The 23,328-nt window shown below is 52.1% G+C and overlaps 1 protein-coding gene across 17 annotated transcripts in view; it reads left to right on the top strand.

The window, feature by feature from the left end:
- The window catches only part of PTPRF (protein tyrosine phosphatase receptor type F), a 365,710-nt gene that overhangs the window by 315,468 nt on the left and 26,914 nt on the right, over positions 1–23,328 (top strand). For 6 of the 17 annotated variants that reach the window (XM_032192676.1, XM_032192684.1, XM_032192680.1 and 3 more), the window contains 10 exons: positions 917–943; positions 2,971–3,088; positions 5,367–5,945; positions 6,577–6,674; positions 11,635–11,888; positions 12,589–12,679; positions 15,114–15,326; positions 18,085–18,239; positions 19,079–19,090; positions 21,402–21,517. In XM_032192676.1, the coding sequence (XP_032048567.1) occupies positions 917–943; positions 2,971–3,088; positions 5,367–5,945; positions 6,577–6,674; positions 11,635–11,888; positions 12,589–12,679; positions 15,114–15,326; positions 18,085–18,239; positions 19,079–19,090; positions 21,402–21,517 (1,663 nt within the window). The remainder of the gene's footprint in view (positions 1–916; positions 944–2,970; positions 3,089–5,366; positions 5,946–6,576; positions 6,675–11,634; positions 11,889–12,588; positions 12,680–15,113; positions 15,327–18,084; positions 18,240–19,078; positions 19,091–21,401; positions 21,518–23,328) is intronic. The other 11 variants (XM_032192682.1, XM_032192681.1, XM_032192677.1 and 8 more) reach the window with 6 other exon arrangements.

Raw genomic sequence — 23,328 nt, 5'->3', positions numbered from 1 at the left:
TCTCAGTTTTGATGCCTTATAACCCCAAATCCCATCAGAAACCTGCATGGTCTCTCTCCAGAGCCATAATTGAGCTGCCATGGCTGAGATCCCACGTGATCTTTTACTGGGAAATGTTTTGTGTAGAAGTCTTACCTGCAGGGCTGCTCTTGCCAGATGAGTGTTTGCTGTTTGCTGCTGTGATGCCATGTAATTGGGAGCGAGGAGCTGTTCCCTTGGTACGGGCATCAGTGGTAGCCCTGCTCCAAGCCATGCGGCGCTGTTGGAGAGGAACAGCTTAGTGTGGAGCTCTGGGTAAGATCTCAGCCTCATGGTTTCCAGAAGATGACCCTTCTCAGTTTTCTGAGGTCCCCAGAGCACTTTCTTGAAGGTCTGTAAAGGTCATATTGGTACATCCCAGCAGACAGTCCCTGGCGGGTTTTGTGTGTTGAAGTCTCTAGTTTTTAACGAGAGATGGTGGCTGGAGGATCACTGGGACAGAAACTGGGGATCAGCCCACAAAACTGTGAGTGCTGCCGCTTGTGGGGCAACCCTGATCCCCAGAGTCTTGTCCTTTCTTTCTCCTGCTGGTGGAAGAGGCAGAAAAGTGCAACCAAAGCCAGAAAGGGAAACGACTGCAAAGTTAGGAAGTGGTGATCTCACCATCGATATGGGAAGGAAGCTCCTTGCCCCCATTTGTGTGAATGATCTCAGACCTGCCGCGCAGGCTAGCAGCATGTAGAAAATTGCTCTGTCCCATTCCTTCCCTTGGCACAGCCTGTGCCAAGCGACCCTCTGCGTATAAGTGTTATAATCCCCCCACCCAGTCCTGCTAACCCCTGCTGTCGTCGTCGTCATTGTCATCCCCTTCCTACACGTTGCCCCTTAAAATTCTGTGTCTCCATTTTTCTCTCCTCCTTCCTTTCTCCCCCATCAGTGGAGAGCTGAGGACTCCGTCGACCATGTAAGTACCACTTGTGTGTATTCCAGGTTGGAAAAGAGGGGTTTGGTAAATCGATTTGTGAATTTTGTAGACACAGTGCTGTCAAAACATCCCTTTCACTCCCTTAATGAGGCTGGAGAGTTACATTGTGAAACCTTCCACAAGCAGCAAATCCAGAGAAAATTGGCATTTAGATTGCTACTAAATGCAGAAAAGCAATTGACATTTCCCATAATCTGTATTTCCAGCTTGTTGCAGTGCAGTTTTAGGCAGGCTCAAGTGATCGACTCAGGAGGTGCATCCGACTTTCTGCAGCAGTTGGCCCACCGAGTCACACAGTAAAATTAGATATATAATCTTTAAAGCACATTGATTGTAGTCATGAAAAATAACCTACACTCTCAACCATGACCTTTGGCTGAAACACAGATCGTAATAAGAAAACAATCACATTTAAACAGTTAAATCCAATTTTTCCCACATAATTTTGAAATATAAAATTGGAGGAACAAACTCGAAAATGACCTTTTTAGAGTCAGCAATTCAATTACGTGCCCTGCTGTGAGCTTCCCCGGCACGAAGCATTTCTCCTCCTGCTTTCCAGGGGAGAGCCGCGCTTGGAGTGGCTTTGTCATGCCAGCACTGTGTTTACACGAGGCGATCAGACCTTCTTTCCTCCATCCCTCGTCTCTCTTCCCCTCCTCCCAGCTCGCTTGCTTTGCTCCCGGTGGCATGCTTTTGCGTGTGAATTCCTCTTTGCATGGATTTGGGAGGAGTGAATTCTCTTGGGATGTTCAGAGTCTGCAGGTTTTGTGTGAGTGCTTCCCCCGCGGGCCCGTTGGCACCGATCGGGCTGGGTGTCCACTCACCCGCACACACGGTGCTGCAGGGGCGGAGGTGGGACGGGACTCTGGTTCACACGGTGATTTTGGCGGGGTTCTTGTTGGTGCTTGTTGATTTTTTTTTTTTTCCTCTGGGCTGGCTGGTTCCGCAATGGTAACAGGGTGATTTTGATGAGTAAGCCTGGGCAGGGAAGCCTGAACCAGCAGCACCGACTGGAAATCAACAGCTTTAACGGCGTGGGTGTCTGTGCGAGTGAGTGCTGGGAGACTGGTTGTGCTCTGGGAGCCACCACAGGGCCCTTGTCCTTAGTTTTAATGGTCCCAGTCCCTTTCACAGCACCCCCAGCTGAAGGCCCTTCAGGGGGAGCTGCGGAGAGCTGCTGTGCTCGCAGCTTTTTGGGCCTGGCCAGCCGAGCTTGGCACGAGCCACGCTGCCGCTGGAGGCCAGGAGGGAGGAGCGGGCTCCGCGCTTTGATCTCGCATTGAGGTGCGGAGCCGTGCCCTCCTCCTGCCCAGAGGAAGCCAGAGCATGTGAGGATGCCAGTGCCCTGCCTCCTCCTCTCAGACCTCCCACAGCGCAGGGTTTTCCCTCGGGTCTTGCCAGTGCCTCATGCTGACCCCGTCTGTCCCTGCCGTGCCCGGCGGGGAGGGCGAACGTGGTGCAGCGGCACTGCAGGTGCTCCTTCCCCGAGCTCACTGCTGCCTGCCTTGCCCTTCTGCTCTCCCCGCGGCTCTGCTGCAAGACACAACCTCAAAAATCCCCAAACAAGCCCCCACGAGGTTTCCACAGCTGGCTGAACTGGCTTCTGCTCTGGTTCACAGCTCCACAGTCCTCTTACTCTGTGGGGTGGCTGCGTCCCCAGCCCGGTCTGCCTTCATGGGGGGCTGTCTCTAGGGCATGGGGGTTAGGCCGTTCCCTTTTCCTGTGCACAGGTTGCTCATGGGTCCCCAGGAGGGCCAAGTTAGAGACAGGGTGAGGTGAGGCAGGTGAGTGGTGGAGCGGTGGCAGTTACCGATGGTTGGCTCCATGGGGGTGCCAGCGGGGCGAGACGTGTGCTTGGGTGTCGTGCATGAGCGTGTGCCAGCGAGCATGCCCGTGTGTGGCTGTTGGAGACGCTGACCCCAGCACCCTCCTTCCGCTCACTCTGGTAATGGGGATTTGCTCTTCTCATTTGCCTCTTCGCTGCCTCGTGGACGCGCTCCCAGGAGACGGTCATTGGAGGCCTGCTGCCAGAAACCACCTACTCCGTCACCGTCGCTGCCTACACCACCAAAGGAGACGGCGCCCGCAGCAAGCCCAAAGTCATCACCACCACAGGGGCAGGTGAGCGTGGGGAGCAGGGACCGCAGCCTTGCAGGGGTGGTGGTGAGACCTCCCGGGAGGTGCCCGGGGAGTACGGCCACGGCACCTGTGCAGGAGGAAGCGAGAGGGCTGGAGGTGCTGCCGAGGTGCATGCTCCTGGGATCTCCAGCCCTTCCTTACAGGCTTTGCTGATGGATCACCCGAGCAAAGTGCAGCAAACAGATGGACACTGCCAGGGCCCGCAAGAGAGCAGTGGAGCTCGTGGGTCTGAGCTCATCTGCGTAGCCCAGAGACCTGGGAAGAGGAAATCTAAAAGTCCAGGGCCTCCCTCAGCTTTGGAGTCACAGCCTGTCCTCATTTTGTCCCTGCTGCAGCAGGAGTTATGCGAGTGCCATTTCTTGCTTCCTGTGGTGACTGCAGCGCTGCCTGGGATGGCTGCAGGCACGGAGGGCTCCTCAGAGGCGCTTCTCAGCTCCCCCCCAGCCATTGCTACCTCTGCCTTCCCTGCCGTATATAGCTCAGCCAACTTGCTCCTAGAGCCATGGTAAAATCTGGAACGCAACAAATCCTGCTGTAGGAGTGCTGCAGACACAACCTGTAGGTCTGGTGATCCCAGCCAGTTCAGTTCTGCTGTCTGAGTAGAAACGTGTACCCTGTGCCTAATGGAACACAGGAACCTCGGCCAGGAGCAGGGGCACCCAGGAGTTCATCAGGTGCTTTCCTCCGGATGCTGTCAAGCTTGCCTTTGGCGGTGGCACCAGCTAGTTCTCATTGTCTTGTCCTCGATTTCCCACTCACTAGACCTGTCCTACAAACGATAATCCTGCTGTTTGTCACACCGGCCACAGGAATGGTACTTACCGCTCGTTATTGTGGGAATGCAGCTTGTGCAAACTGAGAGCGTTTGTTCCTGGTGCCTTTAAACAAGGAACAGCTTGCCATCTCCTCCGTGCTGCATACAGGGAGCTCCAGAGGTAGTTCCCACTGTCACAGTCTCAAATGCTGACTCCCTTGTGCCTCACCATGATGTATGCTCTGTTCATCAAATTGCTACAGCTGTCCTATGAACAGGAAAAGCTTCCTAAACATCCCAGTGTTGCACTGTAAACCACGGTGAGTCTTCCAATGTTATGACGTACATTTAAAGTTAATATTTTGAATCAACTTTGAAAATAACGTGTCCCATAGCACTAGCTGCTGTTAGACATTGTATTATGAGTGCAAGGAGGATGGCACTGGCAGTGGAAATTTAATTGTGTGTCTTAAATACCTACAAAACCACCCCCAGAGCTGCCTTTGTACTGGCTCATCTGCAGGCTTGACCTCAAAGGGGAGTGTTGGTATCGCCCTCTGATGGCAAAATTGAAGCATAATTCCATCAAATACGTGTTTCTCTTGTGCTCATCTCTGGGCTTAAATGTTTTAAAACTGTGCAAGGGTATTTAGCCAGGTTTGGCTACAATCCCATTTTCATTTTCATATCCGTGGCCCCATCCCTTTGATTCTGAGTATCTTCCCTATCAGTTGATTTGTTTACAAATCTGAGCTGATGTGGAGTGAAGACGCATCCTTTTTTAAACTGAAGGAGATCAAGGTATTAAACCATCAATTTAAAGCCATCAGTTCCTAACCCATGACGGCAACACCCCTTGACTTGCTCAGCATAACCAAAAATCCCATGGAACGCTTGTGCTCACCTCTCACATCGGCACTGACATCTCGAATCTGTTCATCAGCTAAACCAAAATGTGTTCTGATGGCAAACAGCCCGCCCAGCTCCGCTTACTGCCTCTGCAGATGGTAAAACTGCAAGGTTTCAGGATGAAATTAGTCTTCCTCCAGACAGACCAGGGCGCTGGACGTGGGCTTCTGTGTGTCTGTTGTCGAACTGCGCTGGGGCCAGCGTGGCCTGGTGCTGTGCACTAGCTGGAGTGTCTGAAGACCACTGAGTAGGAGCACGGGATTCAGATCTTCTCTGAGATAAATGTGATGCTTTGAGGTACCTTAAACCTTTCCTGTAAAAGGGGATGGTTTTGGGGGCTGGACATGGCTGGATTTATTGCCTGTTTAGATGGCAGCGCATGGGAAAATGGCAGCCAAGAGCTGGCTGGCTCCAGCTTCCCTCGGCACCGGATTAGGGTCAGTCTGCCTCTATCCGTGTGAATTGTCTGTCGTCCTCTTCACCCTGTTGTCTGAACTTTCCCACTTTCCTCAATCCTCACGGACTGAGCAGCACGGAAGCTGTCCTTCCTCCCCCTCCTCCCAGGCTACAGATGGTCATTGTGTGTTTATGTTGCAGTCCCGGGGAAGCCCACCATGATGATTAGCACGACAGCCATGAACACAGCCCTCATCCAGTGGCACCCACCCAAGGAGATGGTAGGGGAGCTGCTGGGTTACCGGCTGCAGTACAGACGTCTTGATGAGGAAAAGATGAACACGATAGACTTCGGCAAGAGGGACCATCACTACACTGTGACCAATCTGCACAAGGGGGCCACGTACCTCTTCAAGCTGTCCGCCAAGAACAGAGCCGGTCCGGGAGAGGAGTTTGAGAAGGAGATCACCACCGCAGAAGACGTGCCCAGTGGCTTCCCGCAGAACCTGCGCGTGGTGGGCCTCACCACTTCCACCACCGAGGTTGCATGGGACCCCCCGGTCTTGGCAGAAAGAAACGGCAAGATTGTCAACTACACAGTGGTATACAGAGACATAAATAGCCAGCAGGACATCGTTAACATCACCAAGGACACAAGTATCACTCTGACGAATTTGAAGCCCGATACCACTTACGACATCAAAGTGAGGGCCCGCACCAATAAGGGGGTTGGGCCGCTCAGCCCCAGCATCCAGTCCCGGACCATGCCTGTTGAGCAAGGTAAGTGCCCTTCTAACAAGCCCTAACAGCAATCTCTGGCTCCAGGACAGGGACCTTTGCTTTCATTCATGAGGCTGCGCTTCCCTTGGCTCTGCGTAATGAGATCAGGTACCGTGTGGCTCCCTAGCGTAGAAGTAGTTCAGCAAGGGGAGGCTCAGTGAAGGCTCCTTAAAATTGTCGTTTTGGGGGGGAGTTGGTGGTAGCTTAATTGCCTTCATCGCTCCACAGGCACACTTTGCTGTTTTATCTGTACATGAAAGGCTCTTGCTCAAACTGGCGCAGACAGCTGGGTAGGATCATCTGCAGATCCAGTACCTGAGCACCACTGCTTTTTGATCATGGCAAAGGGCCAGCAGAGCGCGAGCAAAGGGGGGAAGAGAAGGCTACAGTTCAGCCGACGGCTCCCTTTCTGTGATGCTGGAAAGTATAGTGAAAAATGGAAACTCCACTGGAGACTGGGACTTGGTAAAAGGCTGCTGCTCTTTTCTCCTCATATCTCACTTCTCTGCTGTAGCTGAACTCTCCGACCTCTGCTGCTAAGTTAGACAAAGAGAGACTTGGAGCTGAGCTGCTGCCTGGCTCCCTCCTGACTTGGCCTTACAGTGCTCAAAGATCTTGTTTTTCATTTCAGTGTTTGCTAAGAACTTCCGCGTCAACGCCGTCATGAAAACGTCTGTGCTGCTGAGCTGGGAAGTGCCTGACTCCTATAAATCTGCAGTGCCTTTTAAGGTAAGGGTGGGATGCAGAGGACAGGGAGCTCCTCCTGTGGCAGCGAGCAGGGCAGTGGAAAGCAGCACCTTGACCTACTGCGTGGTGTTTTCAGGCCATCAGGCAAGAGAGCAGCAGAGCAAGGTCACATCGGTTGCTAGTCTGGCATCTTGCAGAGCCCAGATTAGGTACCTGCTCTTGCTTTTGAGCATCCGCATGTGAGCCATGGCACACAGCAGAGCACACTGCTGCTTACTTTTCCTCCTTTCCACCACAGACAGGGTGGAAATTTCTGCAGATCTCAGTACAGCTTCTCTCCCTTAGGAGAAGGGACCAACATGTCACATTGCTAAGGATAATCTTCCACCCAGTCTCAGCATCTGCTGCCTCTGCTGAGGTGGCCTGGGCTGGCAGCAGCATGCTTTCCCTTCCTCCTTGCACATGAACTCTGCCATGCTGGGCCTAAAATGCAAATATAAGGCCTGCATGAGCAGTGGAGGAGCCATTGCCCAGGGAATGGGAGGAAGATGTGGAGCTGCATCCATATGAATGTGTGAGCACCTCCCCTTGTTGCTGATTCTCCTTGTCTAAATCCTAAAGCTACATTACCGTGATCAATAGCAGACACTTGTTAACATGTAGAGTTTAGCTGAAGCAGATAAGGCTTTTGCGAAGACCTCATGGCATTCAGAGCTTCTCCAGGTGTAGGCTGCATTAGGATCAGCACTCAGATATATGGCCGCAAGGAACTTCCCCGACGCTTGTTACCTTGCACTCTGCTGAAGAACCAGTCTGCTCCACCTTCACTTCTTCCTGCGGTACGAAGCCCTCAGCTCTGTCTGACAGCTCGCTGCGAGGCAGGAACAGGGTGACCTTTGGAGCGTTACTAATGCGTAAGGAGGGTGGGCTGGTTGGAGGTGGCCAGGATCAGGCATGATGCCGATTCCTTGTCTCGGCCTCATAGCTGCAGCTGCTGACACAGACCGTGAGTCAGGGTCTGCCCCTGCGGTGGGTTAACCCTCGGATGACACGGGAGCAGATGGCATTAGCACTTGCTGGTTGAAGAGCAGTCATGCAAACAAGAGTGTTACAAGGATATTTCTCTAATAGTGTCTTCCTTCTATTAATATTCCCCGTCTTGCAGACACACACGAGCGGAGGCCAGGAGCTAAGAGGGTCAGCTCCAAGTCACTGACTGTGCCACTCGAAAGAAATCCTTAACTTTCAGGACTTGGTATTTTTATAAACAAGGTTCACCTCTCTCCTCTAATTCAGGCACATGGGATGCTGAGGCCAGAGCCTAATACTGTAACTAGCATAGCATTTAAATCTCCATGGGAACAATTAGTATTATCTACACTTGATAAACAGTCTCACGCTAAATCTATGTCCCAAAGGGTGTCATATTCTACTTTAACAGATTTAATTAAAGTAGATATTGTTCTGACAATGAATAGTGAGGCACAAGTAGGACTGGTGCTGTTTTTTTATAGAGGGTGAGCTGAGACCTTAGGAAATGTTACTGCTACCAAATCAATAATGAAGGTTTTCATTCTCTTCAGGGAATTTTCACAGCTTCTTCTGGTCCAGGAGATAAATTCCTTGTAAAATGTTGCCCAGCCTTTGTGGTGGAGCAGAGGCACCATTCCTTTTTTGTTTCAGCACGCTTGTAGAAAGGCATTCTGGAGCTTTCATGGAAAGTGTAAGACAGATGTGACCTTCTCCTTGGGGAAACTGCACTTCCCTGAGACATTCTTCAGCTGAAGAGCAGGGTGGAGGATATATTGGTTGAAAGCAGCATCACAAGGTGCTGTACAAATGGGGAGAAGCACATTTTCCAAATGATTATGATGCAGGTTTAGAAATAAACCCCAAGAATCCTGGGCAGTGCTATCAGGCATTGCGTCCCGTGGAATGCAGTAAGTACTCCTGTCCCCCAAAAAGTCAACTTTGTCTGCTTCTCCGTCAAGCAGTTATTTTTCTGCAGTACTGCACACTACATGTCTTTTCACCTTGTAGTTCAATACATTCTTTGCTACCTTGAAATGAAGCAGCAGACCTCCAGCAGTGACATTTGGACCCACCTAGCTTCTGGCTTTGCAAATTCTCTCTTCTGAGTAAGAGCAGCACAAATGACATTTTACAGCAATCCATGGGCTAGTCAGCGATGTTTGGCAGTTCAGAGCCCTTGGGCCAAATTTGCTGCTGACTTAAGTAGTTACCAGTGGGGCATGATACAACCTCTAAACAGTGTTCCTGCTTGAGCTCCCAGGCATCTTCAGCTGCACGCGAATGACTGTTTGTGAGCCCTTACATTATTGTAAGGTTTCTGTAGAGGCCTTACCTAATGGTGCATAACATTTGAGAAGACAATGTGTTATGGCAGGTGAAGGAATGTGGAACTGCTACTGCAACGGTGAAGAAAGGAGAGGGCAGAGAATGGTTCAGGAAATCATTGCAAATGCTAATTTCACTGTCTGTAGACACAAATTTCTGTGCATGGTAGTGGAAATCATCATCTGGTGTTGGAGCTCAGTCAGGGACTGTGTCCTGGCTGGTTCCAATGCAGAGCAAGCAGGGAAACGCTGAACTGAAGTGCCCGAGCATCTTTTTGGCCTCTGCTTGCCCCAGGAGAACAGCTGTGTCCCCAGCAGATGCCTCATGCACAGGCAGTTGGTGAGCAAGTGTCTTCCCTAGAGCACAAGCAGAAGCAGTTGGTGATGCCTTTATTAGGGAAAGCTCCATAATGAGAATTCGCTCATCTGAGAGGCAACAGAACTCATCGTGGACTTTGTATCATTCCGGCGTAGTTATTAATGTTGGAATTATGGTTTTGCTCAAGTCTGTGTTGGAGCACATAAGGTGAGGTCCCACTGCTCCCCAGGACAGCTTAGGACCTGCTCTTGTCTGGCCTATTTGGACCTGCACTGCAGCAGGATCGCTGCAAGGGGTCGTGCTGGGACAGACGGCAAAGCTGCTGAGGTAATATGAGGTCTGCCACTCTTGTCTTGGTTGTGCTGACTTGTGTGGCAGAGCAGGGTGAAACCTGCCAAATAACTGCCTGATATCCCAGGGCTACAAGAGACGTTTCTTCATTTTACCTTTTTGCATTTGCTTTAGCACCCATCTGACACAAGTCTCTAGACAAAGGGATGTAAAGCCCAGGAGAAAATACCTGAAAGGGAGTCAGAGCAGAGCAAACTCCTCCAGCCATCCTGACAGCCTTTACTGCACGTGGGGCATCTAGCAGGGGCTTTATCCCTGCAAACCTCTTAATTATTTTAGTAGTTAGGACTTGGATTTGCAGTTCATCCCTGAAGACTGAAGCACATCAGCAAACAAGGGGATTCTCTCCCCTCCATTTCTGGCTCCTCAGTGCCGCTCCGTTGGGAATCCCTTCTCAGTTTGCAGCACCCTCAGGAGCCAGTAGCACAAGAAATGGGGCTCCTTTTCTATCCCGATCTCTGTGCAAAGTGATCAGAAGAGGATCTGAAGCATGTCCTGGCTAGCTGTTTGGATACTACAGAAGCAGAGGTGCACATCCCAGGCCTAGCCTGCTCCCTGTGCTCTGCTTGCTTTCCAGGGCCTCCCCCCTCCTCCCAGCCCCAGCACTAAATACTAGAGCAGTGCTAATCAGCTGCCCTTGTCCCAGGGAGCCAGCAGCTTTCTGCAGATTGCTGCCACCTGCTAAAAAGGTGACTTGGAAGGAAAGTTCAGTCCCTCCCTTGCTGCCTGCATCAGGCTGAGCAGCAGGCTCAGCTGGCAAGAGATCTGTTTGACTTCAAGTAATTTTTCTTCCACGGAGCTGTCTTCTCTCTCTGAAGGCCCCCGTTGGAGAGAGCACGTTTTGCTGTGTGGTCTCTGCCTGTGGCGTGTAATAGCTGCCGTGGTTTAACATGCTCCAGCTCTGCCCTTGCCCGTTTTTGGCACACCATGGCTCTGCACCTCTGTGAAGCATCCCGCGCTCCCCTGCCACGCTGGAAGGTTGCCTGGTGGAAGGAAGCGAGCTGGTTTGTTGCTGCTGGGGCACAACCTCTGCTCCCCCCAGTTCTCTACACGCCGTTTGTCTCTGTCTCTGGGCTCTCTCTGAGTTTCTGCCTTTGCAGAGCCAGCACTGGGGTTTTGGGGCATGGGGGTTGTTCTAGCAAGAGCAGGATGGAGCTTCCCAGGGCAGAGAGTGCCACAGCTGCCATGCCTTGGGCAGGGGTAGGTGTCTCTGAAGCAGGACGAGGACAAAACATCATCAGCTGAGGGGCTGGCAGCCTGGGCTTTTGGGGGGCTACGTATGGGGTGGGTCACCCACTGCCCTGGGCCACCGGAGGCCCTGCTCTGCTTGCCCCAAGCCCCTCGCTGCAAGTGCGGCAGCGAAAAGCAGCGCGGGTCCCCTGCGTGGCACCAACATCTGTTGTCATGGTGACGGGTGTCACACCTGCGGAGCCGCCATTTGTTTCGGGTACCAATTTGCGAGCCCAGCGCAGGATTTGTCAGCTCGTCGGCGAGGCACGAGGCACGTAACCCCCCCAGTCACCTTGCTGGGAGGGGGAGGCTCTGCGCCAAGCGCTCCATCAGCTGGGAGGCACGGGAGCGGCACCGATTTAAAGCAGATGGGATTTCACACCGAAAGCATATTGTGTGCTGTAGCCTCGTGAGACGAGGAACAAAAGACCCGTTCAAACCCACACAGGGGTAAAACACGGCCATCTGCAGCCCTTCCCCGAACCGGTGCCGAAAGCAGCGCCCGTGGCACCGCCGGGCTCTGCCCAGGTGCCCCCTCACCACCCTGTGGAGACCGTGGCTCAGCCCTGTGCTGGGGGCTGCTCTTCTTTAAGGCAAGATTTATGGCTGTTTACGAAGCGCAGGGTAGCTGAACCACCTGAGGGAGGGCCCGGAGCCAAACTGTCGGCTCCGCCGCTGCTATTTTGAGCGTGGGTTTTCATCAGCGGCTGTCGGCTGCATGAGCGTGTCCTCTTCCCCGTTTCAGATTCTGTACAACAGCCAGAGCGTGGAGGTGGACGGCCACTCGATGAAGAAACTCATCAGTGACCTCCAGCCGGACACGGACTATTCTTTTGTGCTGATGAACCGCGGGAGCAGTGCTGGGGGGCTCCAGCACCTCGTCTCGATCCGCACTGCGCCTGATGTCCTGCAAAGCAAACCCATCGCCACGGACAAGTACATCCAGGAGGGAAAATTCACGCTCAGCCTTCCCAAAGTCCAGACCACCGTGCCCGTTAGGTAGGTGCTGTCCCCAGGTGGAGAAGGCAGGCTGGGGGGGCTGGAGATAGTGAAAAGCACATGGCGAGGCTCTGCCAACCGACCGGGATTGTAACCTGGAAGGGAATTTCAGAGCAGGCTGCAGTACAGAGCCAGGCATCTGCCCGTACCGTGGGATCACACTGCTGGCTCCTCCTGAGCAAATATTTATGTGCAATAAAATTAAGACAATTCTCTGACAGTTTGCCCTTGCCCTGGTGGGTATACTCCAGATGCTACCAGCAAAAACACAGTTGAGGATCAGGAGGGACTTTCTCTGACACTGTATAATATCCTTTAAATAAATAATGCCTAAAGCCTCAAGGAGATTAAAAAAGCGAGTTTGTAGAAGTCTTATTCGTTACTGTGGTATCCTTGTGCTGAAGCACAATTCCCCCAGGGTTCTTGCTACAATCCGATTATATAAATGTCCTTCTCGCAGCTCCTACACCACCCTCTGGAGCACAGTCTGTAGATCTTCATTAACCTAATGAGCACTAACAGGAGTGTTCTCTTCTCTGGTGCAGCTGGAACGCTGGCCTCTTCCTCACTGAGCCCTTCCACTGCTTAGAGGGCAGGGAGTGCAGCAGGTCGTCTCGGGGAGGGATATGGCACGTGTTACTGTGTGACCTGCCAGAGAGATGATTTAGGGTGCAGTGCTTATGCTGTCCTTCCTTCCCAGGTGGTACTACATCGTGGTCGTGCCCGCGGATCAGAGCACCAGCAGCCTGACTGCTCGCTGGCGGACACCTGATGAGATGGAGCTGGACCAGGTAGGAGCCTGCAGCAGCTGCTGGAGTGGAAGGGGCTCCCAGGGCGCCTGGCATGCTTTGCCCAGGCCTCCTGAGAGCAGCACGGTTGCACCCAAAGAGGCACGTTCACCCCAAGATGCAGTTTGCCCTGTGCAGGAGTCCTGCTACCCTCATGGCACGGTGCATGTGTGGGTGTCAGGAGAATCTCATGCAAGGGGTTTGTGGGCTCTTTCTTCCTCACACACACCAGCCACACAAAGCAATTAGGAAAAATTCCAAGAAATCACACACACAATTTCACAGAAGTCACACACAGGTCCATTAAGAAAAAAAAAAATAGTTGTAAGGTTGAAGCACTGAGAAATTACAAAGTGTTAGAAGATGCAAGTTAGCCCTTGCTTATCATTAATCTTTAATTACATGATTGCACAGCCTTTTCCATGGTGTCCCAGCTCATTCCACATACGGGTGGATCTGTTCTGCATGTGAAGCAGAGCTGTGTGATGAAGAACCACCATCCGTAGGCCTCCTGCATCATTTCTTTGCAGAAGCTGGAATTTGTTACAAGAAAGAGAAGACTAGGATGAGAAAGGATGGTTTGATTTTGTGCTTTAGGTAGTTAAAAAGCTATCCAGAGAACTGTTTTCTATCTCTGATTGTTTTACTTAGACCTGGGCAAATGATTTAAAATAGCTTTTGTATTAGCAGCCACTGTCTTGGTTCTTTTTGGAGCGCTCAGTTGGAGATGCTGGAGCCTTAGTTGCAAAGCCTAAGCATCCCCAGCTGCAGAGAAAGTCGATAGGAGCTCTACTGGATACAATCAGTGAAGTAAAAAATGCTGAGTTTTCTTTAAAAACAAAACAAGCTTTTCAATTTGACATTCAAAATTAGTGGACATTTTTTACATTAACGTCCCTGTGCCTCTGTTCTCCATCTGTAAAATGAGGATAATCGCTTTCATCTCACCTCATATGGGTGTTTGGAAGATAAGATCGTTAATGTTTGTGAAGCACTTGTAATATTACAGTGATCAGCACCATAGAAAAGCCCACGAGGAAATTATTAATTTTGTCTTCTGAGCCGGGTTTGAATAGTAAGCAATAAACAAGGCCTCAGGCTGCATAATGCAAAGAAGAAAGCAAAATATGGAATAGCTGCTCTTTGATTAAGCACTGTCTGTCCTGTGTATTGAGCAAGGCAGGGGAGTTACAGAGAAGACAGTCTGTGACCATGTAGTCAAGGATCATAACATGGTGTCCATACATCAGACAGCTGAATTGTTTTTGCACAGGTGATGTTAGTCCTGACGTTTTCTCATTTTTGAGGATCTGAACTGTGCAAGCCTAGCACTCCTTTGGTGCAGGCTTTTGGTGTGTTAGGTGTAGAGGTGGCAGCAACATCCAGCAGCCTCAAGCACAGCTGGAGCCCCATGGTGTCATACGCACACAGCCGTGCTTTCTGCCGAGAAACAAGAGGGGAGCAAACTCCACCATGCAAAGGCTACCTGTCTGCCTCTTCCCCCATGCTTTCTCTAACATACTGTTCGTAAGAGGGCGAGGATGGACTGATGAGAGGAAAGAGGAGGGAGTGCCTTACCGAGCTCTCATGTCAGAGGGAGTGAGCTCAGCAGCACAGCTTTGTGTGCACATCACTGTCCCCAGCCCCACCATAGCACTGACATTCCCTGGCTGCCCTGACAATGCTGCACTGATACATTCGTGTGTGAAATGTATTTCATGCCTCTTTCTTCATTTTAAATTAGAATTTCTGTTCTGAGCCTGGTATTCATTTTTACTCATTAGAAAAACATCTTTAAACATCTGAGAGTCTTTTTTAGCAGTGTAATTGAATTTTTGTGTGTTTATATCCTTTTTCATGAATTTGTGGCAGACTATGAAATTTGCCATTTTTATTCCGAACATCCCATGAAATCTGTTATCACTCCGTGATTTACACAAAGTTCTGCCTGCAACCCAGCAGCAGGTGAAATATTGAAGCACTGACAGAAGGGAAAGACACAGCAAATGTCACTTCTTGCCTCTACATCAGTGTCAGCTGTAATTCATGTCCAGTGGCCGTAGAGAATGTGAGTTGCTGTCCGTACCAATAGCTGGGCCACAAAATACGGCCCGGTTCCCTTGCAGCCCACTGGGATGCCCTGACTGGGTGGCAGCAGGGCTGTCCCAGTCCTGCCACTCCCTGTCAGCATCCCAGGGCTCAGGGCTCACCCAGAACCGAGAGGTGCACAGTGAGGGTCTGCAGATGTGTGCCCCAGCAACACCTAAACACACACACACACACCTCCTTCTGGTTTATTTGTACCATGTCCAGATCAAACCCAGGGTCTTTTCCTGCCTTCCCTTCCTCCCTGCTGAGTCCTCCAGCTGGTGAGGGAGCAGCGCCAGGCGGTGCCAGGCTGGGCGAAGCAGTAGTGATGCACCTTGTTTGTCCCCAGCTGCTGGAGGCCATCAGCCAGGGGACTCAGAGCAGGCGCCAGCGCCGCCAGGCAGACAGGCTGAAGCCTTACATTGCTGCTCAAGTGGACGTGCTGCCCGAGACCTTCACCCTGGGGGATGAGAAGAACTACAAAGGTTTCTACAACAAGCCCCTCTCTCAGGACCTGAGCTATCGCTGCTTCGTGCTGGCCTCGCTGGAGGACGGAGACACGGTAAGGGCTTCCTGCTGGGGAGGGAGGCACAGCCTTTCCTAGCAGAGCTGAGGGGTGAGAGTCTGACGTGGTTGGCATGCGAGAGTTCCTAATTCTGCTTTGGTTCAAGTAAATGCCTGGGGAAAACAGCCCCTGGAGCACCTGGTCCTTCTCCAGCCAGAATCTCACTCCCAGCTGGAAAAGCAAACCTGCCTCCTAGCGCAGGGCTGGCAGCAGGGCGAGCTGCACACGTGCCTGCTGTGTGGAGATTCTCACTCCCGTGCCTCCCCTTGCTGGAGGGAAATGGGCCATGCCTTTGTCAGTAATGTGTCACCAGGCTCGTGGGGCCTGGGCATGTGATGGGGAAGGGAGCAGCTGGTGCAATAAGCAGGGAGCAGCGCGCTGAGACCTTGCATCAGTGTCCAGCTGTAAACAGGGAGGGCAGGAGTGGCGGTGGCAGTGGCTAGTGTGTAAATAATGGGAATAATAGAGATGTACAGAGCCCTTTGGTCGGCTTCCAAGCTGCAGCTTCCTTCCTCAGCCTCATTTGCTTGTAATGGCTCATTAGGGCTGGTCAAGTTCTTCATTACTCATCCAGCTCACGTGTTCTTGTGGCAAGATGTGCACGCTGGTGAGGGGAGGAGAGTCACAGATTAACAATAAGGTAAAGCAGAGGCCTCGGGGTATGCTGTCCAGGCAATCCCTGTCAAGAAGAGATGACCGTAACCAGATGATCCCAGACTAACATCGTCTCCTCCCTAGCAGAGATCTGCCACAGCCCTCTGGTGAGCCACCAGCAAGCAGGGTTTTCACGCTCTGCTCCTACCTACCACCTTTCCGCATCCCCTGCTGCATCACACACATTTTCATTTGAAGCATGAGACACTCTCTGCAGGGCTGTGCACCATCTCCCCCGCTCAGCTCCTCTGAAATTGCTTGCTGTGTTTCTAGTGTCAGCAGGCAAGTGTGGCGTTGGATTTTTTAAAGCAGAGGTGGGGTAGGTGAGGGGTTGAAGCACCACCTGTGAGACCAGGGGCACCTGCACCTCACAGTCTGCCTCTGGACATGCCACTGAGGTAACAGTCCCTCTGATCTCTTCGGCTTGGGACTTCTCTTGGAAGGAGCCATTTCCAATGTGTGCCTGCAGAAATGTGAATCTTGGCCTCCTGCACAAAGCTTTTGGGATGGATGCACGTTACCTGGCTGCACAGAGCAGCATCCCCATAGCCGTTCCCCTACCTTCTGCAGCTTGGCCTTTCTGGGCAGCGATGGGTAAAGCCTCTGTGCCTTCCTTTCAAAGCAGCCCCCTGCCCCTACAAAGAGAAGCCCCCGGCCTTCTGCCCTGACCTCTCACGTCTGCTGGGGCATCTTCTGGTCTCTGCCAGGCTCAGAGCTGTAGCTGGCCCCTGTTGAACCAGGCAGGTAGAAAAAGGCCGGTGTGTTGTAGTGGTCCCAAGCAGATTTGATGTAAGAACAGAGCTGAAGCAGGAGCCATCAGCTATGTCGGGGTCATTGAAACAGGCTCTGGTAGGGCTGAGACGTTTCACAGAGAAGGCAGTAGCCTCTCCCTTGGCCCCGCAAGCCAGTGTTGTCTCTGAGCACTGATAAATCTGAGGAGAGCAGCTACGATGCTGCACCTGTGCTTGCTGCCAGGAGGATGTTACAGGGAAGAACATTTTCTGTGCTGCACACGTGTGTGAAGCCAGCCTGGCTGGGATCAAGGGCACCTCTGAGAGGAGACCGAGATGTGCATTTGTGTGACACCAGCATGCTTGATTCTTCTCTTTCATCCCCTCACATGGGCGCAGACATGGAGCACATGGCTAAACTTCGACCTTCAAGCAGGCGATTTATAGATCCACGGTCACCTCTTTGTGACCAAAACCTTCGATGGCAAGAGCAGAGCATTCCTAGGTCCCTAATGCAGGGCAGCAGGTGCTGCTCAGAAGCCACAGGCACTGAACTGATGCAGCTCTGGCCCTCTCTAATAGGGGGAAAGGATTTCTTTTTGCAGCATTTAACCCTTCTGACCCAGCGAGGCTGAGCTGTGAAGGGACACCACGGCTACGTAAGCCTTAGCAACAGCAGCAGAACAAGCCAGGTGCGGGGTCATTTTTCTGCAGGAATGGGTTGGGTCTCTGCTAATCCTGTCTTGCTGGTGGGGCTAGCAAGCTGTCCCTCCAGGTTATAAATCACCAGGCTGCCAGAATGCAGAAATCTCTGGAAAGGGGCCTGTAAGCATGAGCCCCTTTCCAAGGTCTGTTTATCAGAGCAGAGACACCGGGAAGAAAATGTTCCTGTCATTTCGTTCCTTGAAGAAAACCGCCTAGCCCAGCAGGGGTTTTCCTAATATAGCCCTGTCCTGGAGAGATGTGTTGATATCAGCACAGCAGGTATTATGAACCACTTAGGAATCATCAGCCAGCCCCACTGTGCAATTGGTTGGGATTCAAAAGCCTGTGATTTGGCTCCAAGAGAATCCAGGGCTGGCAAGTGGCTCTTAGCTGGGCTGCTCCAGTTTGGCACCTCGGGGCCAAGTCTGCTGGCCAGAAAGTTGCTGGCATGGGAATGTTTCACACCAGGAAGAGGCTGTTACTGCAGTGTGACCTCTGCTGATGCTGAGGGAGGGAGGATCGTACGGTGTGCTGCCGGGGTTTGAGAAGCATCACCATTCCCTGCTAGCCAGAGGCAAGGGGAAACCTCTGTTTCAGGGATGCGGCTGCTGCTTTAGCCTAATGGATGCTTGCTGTTCTCTCCCTCTCCTGCCGGTGCTGTTCAGAAGAGATACGCAGCCAGCCCCTACTCAGATGAGATTGTGATGGAAGTGGCTTCAGCCAAGCAGCAGGACGAGCCAGAGATGCTGTGGGTGATGGGACCTGTCCTGGCTGTGATACTAATCATCATCATCGTCATCGCTATACTCCTCTTCAAAAGGTGAGCTCCAGTCCAGGGCGGTGCAGTTACAGCATGGGCACGACAGGAGGTGGCACCTTTGAGACTCCTTCCAGCCTTCAGATGGGGGGTGCCTGGTAGACAGTCCTTGGTGGTCGCAGGGAGGAGGAAGGTCTCCTTTATAAAAAAAAAAGGCTGCTTTATAAAGATTGCAGAATCTTTATGCAGAAGGTAATTAATACCAGCCCCAGGACACAGAGCTGCTTGTGGATTTTGGAAACCTGTGAGCAGTGGGACAGGGGAGAGCAGCAGCTTTGTCCCTAAAGCCAGTTTGACCACTCTCTCGTCTCGCAGCTTGGATTTGCAGCACCAGGAACATCTGTAGTACCACTTACCTGCTGAAATTACCCACTAGATCTCTGGCAGGTGCCCCCACTGCTGCGAATTTTGACAGGGGGACATGGTCTTAGTGAGAACAGGGCGTGGATGTGACAGGCTGAAATCGGAGTAGGAGCGCTGCTCTTGAGGCCCCTGGGTCCTGGCTGCTGCGTCCCTGCTGAAGCAGCCTCCTGCTCACACGTAGCAGAGCAATCCTGCCAGAGCTGTAACTGGTGCGAGGCGATTGTTAGTCCTTGCAGGTTGCATTTGCATGTATCTGCGTAGCCTGTTCAATTACACTCGGTCATATTGTCTATCAGCTCAGCTCCAAGGTTCTGCTCCTCCTGGACTCTCTATTTACTATTTATGTGTATCTGTAGCTTGGGGAAAGGAGCTGCTTTTGTTGTCTGATTAAATGGAGCTCTGCTGTGCATGTGCAGTCAGTGCCTTTCTGTGTCAGTGATCATCTCCTTTCTTCTGTTTCTGCTCTTCCCTGGATCTAGTAAACAAGAAAGGTATGAATCCATTTTATCTTCTTGTTTTGCTAAAATTTCAAATCTATTTCCCTGTTTAAATATCAAGCCTGGTGCTGGTAAGGGGCATCTTTGTTTTTGGGAGCTCAGGGCTTGCCAACACTGGGGGTTTACAGAGATTTTGTTTCCTCAAAGGCATCAGCCTCCCAGTAATTGTTAGCCCCTCACAGGCTGATGCAGGGAGATGGTTCCAGCGTAAAGACTTCCTAGATTGTTTTTGCAATTAGATTAAAAATCCAGAAACAACAACAGCAGCAGTTATAGGTGCTTCTTTGTATTCTCAGTCACTTCAGACTGAGAGCTGTTGCAGCAAGAGTGCAGGTGCATTCTTGCATTCTGTAATGAGGAAGCTTTAAGCAAACACCAGGCAATTGTAAGAAACAAAGTGTTGGCTGATCTTTACGGTGGGAAAATGGCCCCCTCCCTCTCTGCCCAGGGAGTCTGTACCTGGGCCCCACAGATGCTGTGCCCGCCTTGTTTTAGCTCTGCTTTAACCCAGCCTGGTGTGGGTCGAGCACCATGAAGCAGCCCCAGCCCTCTGTGCTCACCCTCAGCATTCGTGTCCCTGCTGCATCCTAGCCCACGCAGCAGCACCTCCGTGTCCAGCACCACCTGCGTGCTCGGAAGGATGCTCTGTTATCCTCCTGCTTTTCTCCCGGCGGTATCTCTGCTGCATATTCACAATTTCAGATCTACAATGGGAACGAACAGAACCTGAGTAGCAGTAGCTAGCTTGGGATCTGGAGGTTTGTTTAGCGGTGGCCCCAACTAGGCTAATGAGAGAGGCAAACATTAATGATATGCCGTGCCCATTCCCCAGCAAAGCTAGGCCACCTTGCTCAAGGGCTCAGGGACTGGCACGCAGTAGCACATGGCACATCCTGCTATGCTCCTGAGAGGAAGAACAGCGCTTTATTTGTTTGCCATGTATTTTTCTTCCCTTCTATCAATGCTCTTAGTCTGTCGGCTCTTTTGTCTCAGTCCAGGCAGCTAGAAGGCTTCTGAGGTGTTGAGACACCTCTGAGGTGTTGTGAGTATTGTAAGACTCACAAGCTGGTCCTCCCCACTGAACCACCCCAGTGCCTGATGCAGCCACGGGCTACAGATGGAGCTTGCTCGCAGTCTGTGCTTCAGAGCAGGTTTCACTCATGATCTATGCACGAAATTTTACTTAATTTATTACCAGTAGTGCCAGCCCAGCATGGGCAGGGGAAGTGATGGTGCCCTGTGCCTGTTTAGAACATTTCTGATCATGGGTGGTTCAGGGTCACCACCATCCAGAGCTGCAGCTGCCTGTGTGCAGAGCATGGCAACCCTCGGGGTGCTTTGAAATGCCTCACAATGACGGAGGAAGCAGACACTGGCTGTTGTGATTTACAGGGTGGTAAACATGCTAGTGTTTGTGCAGATGAGCAGTGGTGCAGCTCCCTCTTTTGCAGAAAGCATCAGGTCAGCAGAGGGGTTCATCATCAGGCAAAATCCTTTTTCAGGCTGTAGCCAGGAGAGAAAATCTCTGCGTATTATTGCTGCACGCTCAGCACCTTGGCAAAGCACCAGGATCAGCACAGGCTCAAAAGAGTGTCCCTGTCCAATACCCTTCTGTACTGCACTGGAATATCCAGTGTACTTGTAACACAGAGCAAGAAGTGGGACAGAGAGAATTGCTAGAAAGCCTGTTTGCAGTATTAGATTGTCCTTAGTATTCACTTGTCCGCTTCTTGATTGGATCTGTCCCTGCCTTGCCTGTGAATTCCAGCAAGAGCCCGAGGTGGTGGCATTGCTTTAGGCATAAATATAGCATGAAGAGACAACAGTGTATTTTATTGTTCCATTAATACACGCCTTGGGTGCCTTCAGCCATTCAAGACGTATATTAATGGCCCAATAAAACACACCCTGAAGAGCCTTTACACTATTATATTACAGTGTTCTATATTTAAATATGTCTAATACGTGAGAAAAAAAAATTGGATTATATCCTTCCACTACAGGAAATAGTTCCTAGAGGGAGTACAAGGGAAAGAAGTCTTGGATCTATCAGCTTTTTCTCTAGTAAATGTTATGCAGAATATCACATTTCAAATGTCTCACTAATCAAACCTCTGCCATCTCTGAAATACAATGAGTCCTGTTCAGAGATGGGAAATGGGAGGCACAGAAGATGTGACTTGCCCGGAGCCCCAGCTGGGATGGGGCTGGGTAGCTGGGACATGGGCACCCAGACTCCTTTCCAGGGTGGCTTGTGCCAGGCTCTGCCAGAGCTCACCTGCTTGTCTCCATCCCCTGTCTACAGGAAAAGGGCACACTCCCCCTCTTCCAAGGATGAGCACTCCATCGGCCTGAAGGACTCACTCCTGGCCCATTCCTCTGACCCGGTTGAGATGAGGCGACTCAACTACCAGACTCCAGGTAGGAGCAGCAAACCCCCTCGTGTCCCACCTGCCCCAGTTCCCCTTCACCAGGTCACCATGACAGAGGGGGAGCCACAAGCTTTCCCTCAGCAACTCTGCACCTTCGTGGGCACAGGAGCACAGATGGGGCTTAGCCCAGGGTTATCCAGGTAGCCACTCTGCCTGCCAATCCTTCTCCCCAGCCCTGTCACTGCAGGCACACAGGACTGGGAACCCGGATGGGGACAGCCCGTGTCTGTTGTGTGTCAGGTCCTACACGAGGCTCACACACAGCCAGGGCCAAGTGGTCACCGTGAGCCAGGAAGAGCCCCCGTACAGTGCTGGGAGAGCTCGCAAGCACCCGTGCCCACGTTGCTCCCAGGTGCTGTGCTGGCTTGGTCCAGGCTGGGACTCAGCACTGAGCACTGCTGGTGTGGTGCTGCCCACAGGGGAGGGACGGGGCAGTGGTGAGCTCTTAGGCTGCAAGGGTGTCCCAGCAGCTGTGTCCTGGGACGTTCGGTGTGCTGACACTCCTGCTCTGCTCAGCTCAGGGCGAAGAGCTCCCTGCAGCCCCCGCTGCTCCCCGGGCAGTGCTGTTGCCCAGTGAAGGGCACTGCTGGTTTCAGTGGCCTCAGTCCAGATGATGGCTCAGTAACAGCTGTTGCTTTCTCAGTCTGACTGTTCACTGCAGAGCATCTCCAGTCATGCCTGCGCTGGCCTCCGGTGCCTCGGGCTGTAGCTGTTTGCCAGCCTGCAGAGGCAGCTGTACTTCCCACCGCAGAAAGGTCTCATGCTGCTGCTTTGTGTCTGTCTGTCTCTGATGGCACTGAAAGCACAGTGCCTGTCATTGTAGCGATCAGAGGCGGGCTCGCCCCAACTCATTCAGAGCCTTTCAGAGAGCCTGAGTCCTAGATGAAGTGGAGGAGGGCTTGGGTTTTGTGATGGAGGGAGCAGTTAGCAATAAATGAGGCACAGCGCTCTTCTAACTTGCAGCTCCTCCTGGTCTGTAACCTACTTTCCTTTTCCTCCCGCTGCTCATTCAGCTAAGAGCTTTCGTCTAACAGGGGAGTTTTGAAAGGGCCATTTCCTGGTGTAAACATGCTGCCCCTGGGAGGGAGGGAGGGCAAGCGGAGCCTTTCCTCCTGCCGCTCACAGCGGTCTGGCTCGGCCCCGACTGCGGTGGCGTGGGTTTCACCAGCACAGCTCCCTCCGTGCCAGAGCAGCTGCCAGAGGAATCACGTCTCCCAGGCAGGACCGATGGCAGCTTTTGTGGGTAGGATGAAGCAACAGCCTGGCAGTTGTCAGCCAACCTGGCACGTTAATTGGCCACAACAGACCAGCACAGGAGGAAAACACTGTAGGAAGCAAGGGAGGCACCTGCAGCGGGGAGAGAACATCTCAACAGGCAGATGATGGCAAGCAGCAAGAGATGTCAGGATCGCACACAGTCAGCAACAGCTCATGGCTCCTTGGGAGGAGCGAGGTGTTGAACAGGGCACCTGGTCAATGGCCAGGGTGCCTGTGTGTGGGGACCGGCCTCTGTGACGTGTCCCACAGCCCAGGGACACGGGGGACACCTTGCTGTGTGCTTGTGGTTCACATTGCATGGAGGAATGTGAGAGGTCAGGCACCTGCTCCCCCTCCAACAAAGAGTTTGGGTGTTTGCAGCAAGGGCTTCCCTTGCTAGAGCTGTAGGAAGGGTCAAGAGCTGCCATCAGAGAGAGGGGACATCCAGGAAATTTTCCTTTCCCACCTGTACCTAAGAATAAGCCAGAGATACCGGCTCATTTCTTAATTTTCCAGATCACTCTGGAGAGATAAAAACAACCC

The sequence above is a fragment of the Aythya fuligula genome, chromosome 8, assembly GCF_009819795.1.
Source record: "Aythya fuligula isolate bAytFul2 chromosome 8, bAytFul2.pri, whole genome shotgun sequence".
Taxonomy (NCBI): domain Eukaryota; kingdom Metazoa; phylum Chordata; class Aves; order Anseriformes; family Anatidae; genus Aythya; species Aythya fuligula.
Note: the sequence above shows the minus strand (reverse complement) of the source record. Positions and strands in the feature narration are given on the sequence as shown.